The 12,707-nt window shown below is 36.9% G+C and overlaps 1 protein-coding gene and 1 long non-coding RNA gene across 3 annotated transcripts in view; one reads left to right on the forward strand and one right to left on the reverse strand.

Moving 5' to 3' along the window:
• Positions 1-12,707, forward strand: part of pappaa (pregnancy-associated plasma protein A, pappalysin 1a) — a 105,883-nt gene that overhangs the window by 55,409 nt on the left and 37,767 nt on the right. For both annotated transcript variants that reach the window (XM_051894404.1, XM_051894405.1), the window contains exons 12-15: positions 1,166-1,273; positions 1,612-1,747; positions 1,853-2,066; positions 7,918-8,086. In XM_051894404.1, coding sequence (XP_051750364.1) covers positions 1,166-1,273; positions 1,612-1,747; positions 1,853-2,066; positions 7,918-8,086 — 627 coding nt within the window. The remainder of the gene's footprint in view (positions 1-1,165; positions 1,274-1,611; positions 1,748-1,852; positions 2,067-7,917; positions 8,087-12,707) is intronic.
• LOC127512999 (uncharacterized) lies at positions 6,866-12,473 on the reverse strand. Its single transcript, XR_007930298.1, has 3 exons — positions 8,230-12,473; positions 7,885-8,130; positions 6,866-7,193 (listed from the first exon to the last, which is right to left on the reverse strand). It is a non-coding gene; the product is annotated as an uncharacterized LOC127512999 (long non-coding RNA).

The following is a 12,707-nucleotide window of genomic DNA, read 5'->3' on the forward strand; positions in this document are numbered from 1 at the left end:
GATCTTGCAATTGTGACTTTTTTTGTGAGCTATAAAGTCAGAATTGTGTGATATAAAGTCAGAATTGCGAGATATAAAGTCAGACTTGCGTGATATAAAGTCAGAATTGCGTGATATAAAGTCAGAATTGCGTGATATAAAGTCAGAATTGCGAGATATAAAGTCAGAATTGCGAGATATAAAGTCAGAATTGCGAGATATAAAGTCAGACTTGCGTGATATAAGGTCAGAATTGTGAGATATAAAGTCAGACTTGCGTGATATAAAGTCAGACTTGCGTGATATAAAGTCAGAATTGCGTGATATAAAGTCAGAATTGCACGATATAAAGTCAGAATTGCGAGTTATAAAGTCAGAATTGCGAGATATAAAGTCAGAATTGCGTGATATAAGGTCAGACTTGCGTGATATAAAGTCAGAATTGCGAGATATAAAGTCAGAATTGGGTGATATAAAGTCAGAATTCTGAAATATAAAGTCAGAATTGCGTGATATAAAGTCAGAATTGCGAGATATAAAGTCAGAATTGCACGATATAAAGTCAGAATTGCGAGATATAAAGTCAGAATTGCACGATATAAAGTCAGAATTGCGAGATATAAAGTCAGAATTGAGAGTTATAAAGTCAGAATTGTGAGTTATAAAGTCAGAATTGCGAGATATAAAGTCAGAATTGCGAGTTATAAAGTCAGAATTGCGAGATATAAAGTCAGAATTGCGAGTTATAAAGTCAGAATTGTGTGATATAAAGTCAGAATTGTGAGATATAAAGTCAGAATTGTGAATTATAAAGTCAGAATTGTGTGATATAAAGTCAGAATTGCGAGTTATAAAGTCAGAATTACGAGTTATAAAGTCAGAATTGCGTGTTATAAAGTCAGAATTACGAGTTATAAAGTCAGAATTGCGTGTTATAAAGTCAGAATTACGAGTTATAAAGTCAGAATTGTGAGATATAAAGTCAGAATTGCGAGATATAAAGTCAGAATTGCGAGATATAAAGTCAGAATTGCGAGATATAAAGTCAGAATTGTGAGATATAATGTCAGAATTGCAAGTTATAAACTCGTAATTGCAAGAAAAAAGTCTTTCAGAAAAGTTTAAAAAGCTTTGAACTTTAATGGTTTGATGCCATTTCCTGTGTTTTTATGTTGCCTGTCCCCAGACATGCCAATCCAAGGTGTTTGACCTCTCTGATGGAGTGTCTCAGTATGCCTGGTTTCCATGTCGAGAAGCTCAGGGTGTTTCCTGGTATCCCCAGTACTGGTTGAAGGTGAGATTATTTTTTAATCATTATCATTTTATTTGACATGTTGGGAGATTTCAAATGTTAATATGTTTCAAGTCAAAGTACAGTAGTTGATACATTTCAGATTTTGAGCTAAAGGCTTATTAATTGCTTTAAGGCAAGACACCACCGGTGAATAGGATAATTTTTTTTTTTAAATTATTACTGTACTTACTATACTTCCCCAGTTCACAGTACATTAAAGCATACAGTGGTTTTCTAAGGGTTAAACCCAAGTCTCAACTTATATGCAGCTAGTGACTCTTACTACAGTGTAGAACAAGACTTCTGCATGAATGTAAACCAGATCTTGTCTCCGGCAGGCATATTTCTCACATCCTATGGTTGCTGCGGCTGTTATCATCCATTTAGCTGCAGATGGAACGAGCTACATCGATCAAGCCCAGTGTAACATTACAGTCCAGCTGATCGACACCAAAGAGGGCATCCACAGCTTAGGTGAGAGCTGCCGAGTCTAACTATTTGACTTGGATTCTAATATTGACAATTTCCTAAATGCCGGTCACTGCCACATGTGTCTATTCCTTCCCCTGACATGTTCAGGTGACTGGCGTTTGAGCTGCCGCACCAATCCTCTGGTCATCCCAGTGAGTCATGACTTGAGCATGGCCTTCTACCACACCAAAGCCATTCTCCTCATGTTCCGCTCTGATCTCGTGGCCATCTCCGGTGTCGGCCTGCGCTCTTTCCAGTTCTTTGACCCAATCACCATCAGCGGCTGTCAGAGCAATGAAATATACAACCCCATGGGGCAGAGGTGAGCAATCAGGCCTGGAGTCGAACGACTGCTTTCATAGACCTCTCACATTCTTAGAAGAAAAGGTTCTATATAGAACCTTAAAGAGTTCAGCCAGCTGCTGCAAATATAGAACCTTTTAGAGGTTCCCAACATGGGATCATCTTAAGGATTTAGTTTTAATTTAATTTAATTTTAATTACATCTTATGAATTGAAACAGTTGGAAAAAAAAAGAAAAAAGAAATATCCCATTAAACATGCAGATATTGTGCAGATATTTAAGACCTTTTTGGCAATAAAGAGTTGTTTAAAATTGAGTCAAGAACCCTACCGCATTCTGTATAGAACCCCAACCTTTATTTCTAAGAGTGTAGGAGGTGCTCCTGTGTTCCTCACTATCCATGCAGTTTAAAATAGAGAGTAAAACTAGACAGTAGAGTGTGTACACAAACTTTGATGTTGGCTTGAGAAAGCCTAGACAGAACTTTTGAAGTAGTTTTAACAGTTTTAATTCTGAAGGTTTTAAGTTTAAAGATTTTAAGTTTGAAATAGTTTTTAGTTGTAAACACTAAAAATTTAGATGGATGGATGGATTGATACAGTAGATGATGGATGGATGGATGGATGGATGGATGGATGGATGGATGGGTGGGTGGGTAGGTTGGTGGGTGGATGGATGGAGGGATGGATGGAGGGATGGGTGGATGGATGGAGGGATGGATGGATGGGTGGATGGGTGGATGGATGGAGGGATGGATGGATGGATGGGTTGGTGGATGGATTGTAATTTTAAATAGTAGAACAGTATGTCGACTTTCTCAATCCAACATAATGAAGAAAATCTGAAACATTTTAGCATGAATTATGAATTTGGTTTTGAATGTTAAATGAGTTTTATGAGGAAATATATTTGCTCAGTCTGTAGTGTTAAAGGTGCAATATGTAAGATATTTGCAGTAAAATATCCAAAAACCACTAGGCCAGTGTTATATATTTTGTTCACTTGAGTACTTACAATATACCAAATGTTTCCAACTATTTGTAAATCGTGAGAAAATTGCAATTTTAACCAAGGCTCCGGGACGTGTGAGGAGTCGCCTGTCAATTGCGTCATACCCGCGTTACCCTCGGTTTCATTTTGTAGAAACCATGGAAACACCAAAGACGCTTTAATATTTACATGTTTTAATAGACAAGAGAACAACTGTTTTGATACATTTATAGACAGAAAACTAATTGTTTTATATAGCTCAACACGTTTAGTCTTATTGTTTAAATCTAATTTTCTTGATTTTTTGCGAGTACCATGCTTTACCATGCCTCAGAGAAAAACACTATTTTGTCAAGTAGCTAACATAGCATAATCAGATGCAGCTTTATTTTTAGTAACAGCAATACAGCATTTTCTCCATCATGCTATACGTTTTAAAATTAATTGCATGCCATTTATCAACACAAGCCATCCAGCATTTAATATGATATTCTAAAATCGATCTATCTTACTGCAGTGTGTAACAGTGTCTCACAGCAGCCGCCGAGCGAACGCACAGAGTAACGTTATAACATCATTTTCAACACTCTCAAATGTATCTCATATGATAAACAGAGCTGTGTTACCTCATACTCATGACCGGAAAAGCGGAAGCGGCGCCGGCGACTGTGGCATAATAAAAGTCCCGCTGCTCGTGAGGCGTGTGTTGCGCAATCGCTCCAGCGGCCTCGTTCAGCTCCCACAACACTCGGTCCTGCTCTGCTTCATACTACAGTAACGTTAATAATCGCATCCATGAACATGATTTCTTCCTGAGTCCTATCCCGATTATTTTCCACCGGCAGTGATGTGAAGACCACATGTCACAAGATTCCGCGCTCAAACTTGGCGTCATCAACCTACGCCTTTGTTTTGAATAGGCCTCTAGCGACCTCTAGCGGACAGAACATTTTACATATTGCACCTTTAATAGAGTACACTGTAATGTTCAAAACTCAGAACTTTCTCCCTAGTCCAAAAAGAGCATTCACTGAAAACAAAGCTGAAGGTTTTGAAATCCTCAAGTTTCTGATGTCACAGACACATTAATATTTATGACCATGTTCGGAAACTTGGCCCAGTCGGTAATAAAAGCAGGACAGATGCAATTATTCCCAAACAGTAGAAGAGTAAAATAAAATTAGTATCTGTAGACAATATAGATATATTAGAGAAGGAAAATGAAATAAAGTCTGGTTTTCAGAGACATTTAAAACAAAACATTGATGCTTAATACAAGAAGGAAAAAAGGGGTAAGAGAAATAAACATAATTCAAAAGGGAAAACAAGTTTATTATTCTACCCCACTGCCAAAATATCTTGCTTTAACTGTATTATACCCAACAGCAAGCAAAACACTGTTGCTCAGCCTGTTTAATTGGTCCGAGAAAGGCTGGAAAATGGTCATGAACAACTAAAATATGAATTTTAGTTATTATAACTCTTAAGAGAATCTGTTTTACATTGTTTCCTGATGTTTTTCAAGGCATAACCTTCATTTGAATCTGGCTGTATCACATTTTCAATCCACTACTACAAAAACACAACAAAACTAAACAAATAAATTCTAAAATAAAAATTACTCATGTATATGTCGTTCCACTCTGAATACATCCATTCTGTTCTGAAGCTCATGTAAGAATGTGCAATAAACATAATTTGCTTGATTTATAGAATGAGCTAATTTTGAATTGTTGGTCATGAATAATCTGCCACCCAAAGCCCTTCGAATGTGAAGTGACACTGTATCGACAGCAGTTTGATTTGCTTCAGGTCCACAGCGTACTTTATTGAGTGACTGATATTATTCAAATAATGCTCAGAGGCACGCTGAATATTCAGAACTCGCAAACTATTTACCAGCCGGGATCTCATATGGAATCATCTGCGGAGGCCTTTGACCACTAACAACATATTTCCCGTAATACCGTCCGATACGAAACACCATGTCCCTATTCCCAGTGTTGTTAACAACAGGGTCCATTAACATGGTTTGGTTTAATGTGTCCCTCCCCTTTTCAGTACTGTATGCCACTAAAGCATTAGTTTAATGCGTTCAGAGGGCCGTGTTTGGCTCTGGGAATTGGCTCACTGGATAATGGGTGTACCATAAATTAATTTGCAAACTAATAAGAGGATTTTAGGCCAATACTAACAATGGCAAACTCAAAAATTCAGTGTTTTGGAATCTTTGCTTAACACATGCGTACATGCGGTTTATATGCGAGTCAATTTATCTTTTGAATGCCAAAATGTTGCATCATGTGTGTTTTATGTGTGCTTTGATATCTTGTACCTATAAGAATTAAGACGCAAAATGATTGAGAAAATAAGCTATCGGAGTAAATGGGTAGACAAAGAACTTTTATAGGTGACATTTTATGTCATGAGATTTTGATTACGTAATTAAACACATGGCTCAAACAACAACTGGATTGCATAAAACAATTGAGTGATTCCAAGTACAGGACAGGAGCTGCTTTTCATGTTCTCCTGCTTTAAAAAAATGTGCCTGAAACCTTAAACCATGTTTCTTCATTTCTTGCTTACTGAAAAGGTCCAGTGCCTCATGTTTGCCCCTATGACCACCACCAGATCTGCCAGGATTCTACTTGGTCAGCTAAGAGTTGAAAAATGCCAACTCTGCATTTACAAACTGACTCCAGTAGAGATTTATTTTTCCTTCCCACTGGCTTTTTCTCTCTTTCTGAGGATAGAGTTTAGCTCTCAATTTGTCCAGCATTGTTCATCTGGCCACATGAATTACTCTTAAAGAACCGTGTAGACATCAGACACCAAAACTCCCCCACAATCCTCTCAGTTTCCTAACAAACATTTTTTTGTCTTGTGAAAGATAGATATTGACTTTCATTAAAAAAGAAAAGAAAAGTGTTGATGTGAAATATAAGTGTATGAAAGCATCTGAAGGCATCCGGTCAAACTGCATTACTGTAAATGTGCTAAAAATCTGTGGTTTCATGAACGGGTACCAATACTGTTATTACCTTTTTCTTTTCTTTTCTTTTTTTTTTTTTTTTTTTAACCCCCAGTAAGTAATAATAAATATCCAGAGCTGACTGATTCGATAAAAATTTCTGACTCAATGTCTGCACTTCTCAGTCAGAATGAAAAGTGGTAACACTTTACTTGAAGCCTTTAAGTATAATGCATTATAAAGAGAATTATTAGAATTTGTCTTTTCATAAATAATCGTTACCAAAGTTAAAATGCATTATAATATTAGCAGATCCCTTGTTACATCTGAAACTGGATGTTTGTCATGTGTTTGTCACAGGGCTCCATGATTTGGAGAAGAAAATCGAATTGCAATTTTTCTGGTTAAAATTGCAATTGGTGATTTAAAATGGCATTTATAAAACAAATGAAAATAAATAAATAAATAAACAATGCCATGTTTGTTTTGCTTGTTTGTAGGGCTGCGCAATTTGACCCAAAATGTCATGCTAATATATTAATTTGACGACGAATAGTTATTATTATTATTATTATTATTATTATTATCATTGTTGCTAAAAAAAAAAAATATATATATATATATATATATATATATATATATATAAAATATAATATATATAATATATATTAAACCAAATAAGAAATATTACTATTGTAATAACTTTCATTATTAAAAATAAAAATATAACTGCAATAATTAGAAAATAATAATAATATTTTTATTTTACAGAAAACTTGTATGAAAAACTGCGGGGTTATCTGTTAATATGCAAGCAGCATATGACTATAAATAATTAGAAGGTCTATTTATTATTAAATATTTTATTATTATTATGATACAAATCCGTGACAATAATTTCTTTATTTTTGTCAGGAGTTATGCAAAATCAAAAATGGATTATTTAATATGAAACATGTGCTTCTTACGCATCCACTGCGAAAAAAACCTCCTGTACACTGGAGAAGAAAATACTGAGTATTTGTTTCCCTCACAGTTCTTCAGAGAGAAGTATTATTTTTCCTATTTTCACCCAGAATAGGATGGCGCCGTTGAGCAGAAACTCCAAATATGCCTCTGAGAAGTAACAGTTAACGCGTCTCTCCAGGAAATCCCCTCTGGACATCATACTGTCGCTGTAACTGAATAAAAAGAAGATAGAAACGCTTTGATTGATTAAACATGAATATAATAAACAATCTACTACGACAATACATCGTTTATCTGTGTTCTTCAAGCCTTCTCAGGTACTTTCATAATTATAAAGTGTATTTATAATGCAATGCTAATCAAAATGCTATTTCAAACACTCGACTGAAGTTATGAAGTGAGTTTGGAGTGAAAACACGTTATTAAATGTTGTTTTCTGTTGGACAAGAGGTTCATAAACGCTTCTCATGTTTGTTTGACTTCTGTTGCTTTTGCAAATGCAGTTTAGATGGAGCGTCTTTTACTGCTGATCACAGATCAGCTCTTCACTAACACACTGTGTACATAATTAAAAACCGAAAAAAGCCTTTGCGATTTCATAATCCAAATTCATAATTCGAATTCATAAGCCAAATAGCGATTTCGGTTTAATTTTGATTAATCCTGCAGCCCTACAATGAATTGATAAATATTATAACTGTGTTTATAATCATTCATAAGATCATACAATGCATTATAAGGTGCGTTAATAGATAATGGAGTAATGGACGAGAACTACTGCATTAATAATGTTGATATCCCAGGGGAGGGAAAAAAAAAATAAATAATAAAAATAAATAAATAAATACATAAATAAATATTTAAATATTGTCACGAATCACAGATTGTAGTGCATTTATTAACCTCCTCCCTTCCTCTGCATCTGTCTGGTTTCAGTTGTGTTCATTACTCCTGTGAAGCCATTGACTGCCAAGAGCCGTTGATCCGGAACGCAGAGGTGCAGTGCAGCGACGGGGGATACTTCAACGGCGCGCGCTGCACTGTCATGTGCAACAGCGGATACGTCCTACAAATCCACCGGGACGATGACATCATCAAGAGCCAGGTATAGACAGAGCGAGGAAGATTAGATGTGGGGTTTGTCTAAAGCTGGTCGCACAGAACAATGCAAGGGAGGTTCTTTGTAGTTTAATGGCACAACGCAAAAACATTAAAAGTGTGTAAGTGTCCCTTTACGTTGTAACTTACATACACAGCTGGTGCAACTGACCCCTGCAGGGTAAAAACATCCATAGAACTGCAGCACAGGCCTGTCACTTCTCCATTTGTTTCAAGCCAAGGATATTTTGATCACCTCTCAAAAGAAGGAAAGCAAAAATATGTGAACAAACTGCAAGTTTTGAGCTCTTGCGATTCATATAAAGCACCTGTCTCAGTATTACAATTGCTAAAAACAGTGGGACATTGTTAAACGCTAAATATCAAACGTACTAAGTAACTTAATGTACTAAGGCAGTGATATTAAAAGACCAAATTAAATATGCACTTTATTGATGATGCATACAATATACAGGCAAGCAGATGAGCCCAGAATATGAACGCTATGCTCTACATTGCATCTTAAGCGTTTTCTTTGTAATGGGAAAACACTCACTGTGAAACTTTGCGCGTTGGGTTGATGTTCTGCAGTCATCTGCTTGCCTGTATGTGTGTTTTATTAAAGGGGTGGTTGATTATGATTTCACTTTTGTAACTTTAGTTAGTGTGTAATGTTGCTGTTTGATCATAAACAACATCTGCAAACTTACGACACTCAAAGTTCAATGCAAAGGGAGATATTTTCTTTTAAATAATTCTCTGTTTAAGGACTACAACAAACGGCTGGTAGGGACTACAACAAGCTTCTTCCTGGGTTAGTGACATCACAACCCCTAAAATTTACATAAACCCCGCCCCCGAGAACACACAACAAAGGGGGCGGGGCCATGTTGGGCTGCTTTAGAGAAGAGGAAGAGCTGTTGTAGTAGAGTGTTGTTGTCATGCCGTCATTTTACGCCGGACTGCTTCACAAACGAGTGTCAATTCAATGCTGGATTTGCACAGAAGATTAACATGATGGCACATGCTAGTGGATGAGTTGAATCAACTCCACAGCAACTACATAAATTTACTCCGGTTTGAACAATGTAAGGCTGAACACCGTTACTGACAATCCTCATTTTGGCTGCGTGAGATTCTCCAGCTTTGTTGTTGTTGAGCTGTTAAAGCTCCGCCCTCTTCTGGAAAGGGGGCCGGGAGCAGCAGCTCATTTGCATTTAAAGGGACACACACAAAAATGGCGTGTTTTTGCTCACACCCAAATAGGGGCAAATTTGACAAGCTATAATAAATGATCTGTGGGGTATTTTGAGCTGAAACTTCACAGACACATTCTGGAGACACCAGAGACTTATATTACATCTTGTGAAAGGGGCATTTTAGGTGTCCTTCAATAAGGTGTATCTTGAATTTGGTCCTCTAATACGATGTGGTCCATAGTCTTCACTCTCGTTGCAAATTGGTTATTTAGTAATCTGCATAATAAATGTAATAGTAAAACCTGAGCTAAGAGTACTACACTCTTATTTCTGAAAGCATAATTGAATTAGCCAAAATATTTAATAAACAATAGCTGTTTCCATCCACCTATTTTAAGCACATTTTGGGTTATTGTGTAAAAAAAAAAAAAACTATGGATGGAAATGCCAAGATGCACATACATTCTAAAAATGTGCATAAAAAAAAACGTATACACTTGATTAAGGTGTATATATATATATATATATATATATATATATATATATATATATATATATATATATATATATATATATATCTGATAAGAAGACGTGCAGGAACTATGATGGAAACACCTTTACCAAATAAATCTCTCGATGTGCAACAAAAAACTTACATGACTCAACAGAGGCTGTGATTGGATAACTGGACAAACCAGCGGACCAATCGCATCGCAGCATCTCAGATGTTGGTTTGGTGGTTGTGAAACGCCTGAGTCAAAATCTGTCATCGGAATGATTTGGTTTAATTCCCTCCAGAAGCGTCTCACGCGATTGCGTTCCCAAACACGCAAGAGAACATGACAGCGTTTATTGTGTTTCATCTGCCGCTGTGAGACAAACTCATTTATGATGGAAGGAAAAAGAGCCACAATGGCTCTTCCATTTTTTTTTTTTTTTTATTAGAGATATTTTGTTCTCTTGAACACATGGGTTGGAAACAGTGCTTTATTTGTTATGTGATATTCCAATTTTGCACACAAGATAAATTCACAACTTTGCATGGAAACATTGCTAACGAGTGGTGGACGTGTAGCACTTCCAATTTATTCCATTTCTGCTTTTCTGTTTTCTTTGTGCCAATTCTCTGTGGGCCTGTTCAAGATGCCTCAGATCGCCAACTGTCACTGAAACCGGTTGCTTTTTCACTGCAATTGTGAACGCAAACATATATTCCAAAACATCGAGGAGCGTTCTGTTTCCCATGCAGGTACAATGTCCCCTTAGGGTTTCATCGGTTGTCAATGCTGTGACGTAATAGTTTGATCAAGCATTGCCCCGAGCGATATGATCACGCCCTCGTCTTTGATTTCTTCATTCTTCATCTCAGCAGTGATTATGACGAGGTCATGCAATAGAATGTCAGAACAGTGTGTTTCTGTGGCATCAGCATGGGAGCAAGGACAGTGCTATCAAGTTGCATCTTGTCGAGCTTCATTAGAAAGTGCACTCGCTTCAGTTGTGTCACGAGGCTTCCAGGAAATCTGCCTTAGATGGTGCTATCTTCAAAACGATCTGTTCTCTCCACTTGTTTGTGTGTCCTTGTTTGTTTTCATCATTGCAAACACTATGCTCAGATGTTTAATGGATAACCAATGTGAAATCCCGTCTCTTCAACAGCAATAACAAGATTAAATGCATCTCATCTGATCAGTGCTTAAAGGATTAGTTCGCTTCAGAGTTAAAATTTCCTGATAATTTACTCACCCCCATGTCATCCGAGATGTTCATGTCTTTCTTTCTTCAGTGGAAAAGAAATGAAGGTTTTTGAGGAAAACATTCCAGGATTTTTCTCCATATAGTGGACTTCACTGGGGTTCAACGGGTTGAAGGTCCAAATGTCAGTTTCAGTGCAGCTTCAAAGAGCTCTACACGATCCCAGACGAGGAATAAGAGTCTAATCTAGAGAAACCATCGGCCATTTAAAAAAAAAAAAAAAAAAACCTTTATTGGCATCTATGGTTCCATGAAGAACCATAGAACCTTTCCATTGCACAAAATGTACTTTATAGTGGACAGAGTTTCTTCAGATCAGCCCGGCTTCATACTGTCAGAAGTGAATATCTCTCTTCTTTACTCACCGCTGTACTGGTGAATCAGAGGGCGAGATATGCCTCATCATATTTTCTTGTCTTTTCACCGTGTGTACAGCTTGAGGCTGTCTACTGGATGCAACAAAGCAAACGGTACAAATCCGTTTGTCCTTTGTGTCGGAAGTTGCGCAAGTGCAACTTTCGGGATTTGTCGTGTCGTATCGTGCAATATCCAGTGTAGACGGCATCACTGATTATAATGGTTTTGCTTTTGTTCGCTCGCGTCTGGTGTAGACATTGTTTTTGTAGTTGTGACGTTTGAATCCTTTCACAAACTTGTCCATGCTTGATGCAGAACCAACTATCTGAGAATTGTCTTCTGATGGCTACTTCCAGCAGGATAATGACCCATGTCACAAATCATCTCAAGTTGGTTTCTTGAACATGACAATGAGTTCACTAACCTCAGATGACCTCCAGTCAGCAGATCTCAATCCAGTAAAGCAGCTTTGGGATGTGCTGGAACTGGAGATTCACATCTGCAATGCGTGATGAATGATATCATGACAATATGGACCAAAATCTCTGAGGAATGTTTCCAGCACCTTGTTGAATCTTTGCCAAGAAGAATTGAGGCAGTTCTGAAGGCAAAATGAGGTCCGACCTGGTACCTAATAAAGTGGCTGTATTTTTGTTTTATTTCAGTTTACGTTTATTTTGTTTCTAGTAACACAATTGTTTTTTTTTATGGTTGGTTTATAATAACTCCAGATGTACTGAATTGAATTGTATTTGAACAGATACCGAACAGGAAAAGTTTCTTGCATGATTCAGACTTCTTCAGAAAGGGCAGGATATTATGTAATGTTGATAAAGCCTATTTTTTCCATTGGTGAGTTGTTTTCAGCTGCGCTCTGATTCACTCATGCCTAAAGGTCAGCAGTTACCTGCATACACCCGCGTGTCCTTCACAAGAGTATAAATGACCTTGTCTGATGTGATAATTTATTGTAATACAGCACTTGCTCTCAGTTCAGGCACTTATGGGAATTCTGTGCAGATATTCTAAACATATTGATTGAGTTTATCATGTGGAAAGCATATGTTTTATGTGGAGAAATACGAAAGTGAGTAATGGCTGGGTAAGAAGATAGTGTTGTGGTGTTTCAAATAATCAAAGAAAAAGCTGAACTATATGAGAAAGCAAGAATATCTGCCCGAGATTATCAATAACTTGTGTGTTTAGTGGTGTATTCCTCCTTTACCAACTCAAGCAAACGGCTCTTCAGTGCTTTATTATCAAAGTATAAGTTCTTTTATGGGATAGAACAACATTTGCAAGTAATGAATATTACTA

Source organism: Ctenopharyngodon idella, chromosome 5, assembly GCF_019924925.1.
Source record: "Ctenopharyngodon idella isolate HZGC_01 chromosome 5, HZGC01, whole genome shotgun sequence".
NCBI lineage: Eukaryota > Metazoa > Chordata > Actinopteri > Cypriniformes > Xenocyprididae > Ctenopharyngodon > Ctenopharyngodon idella.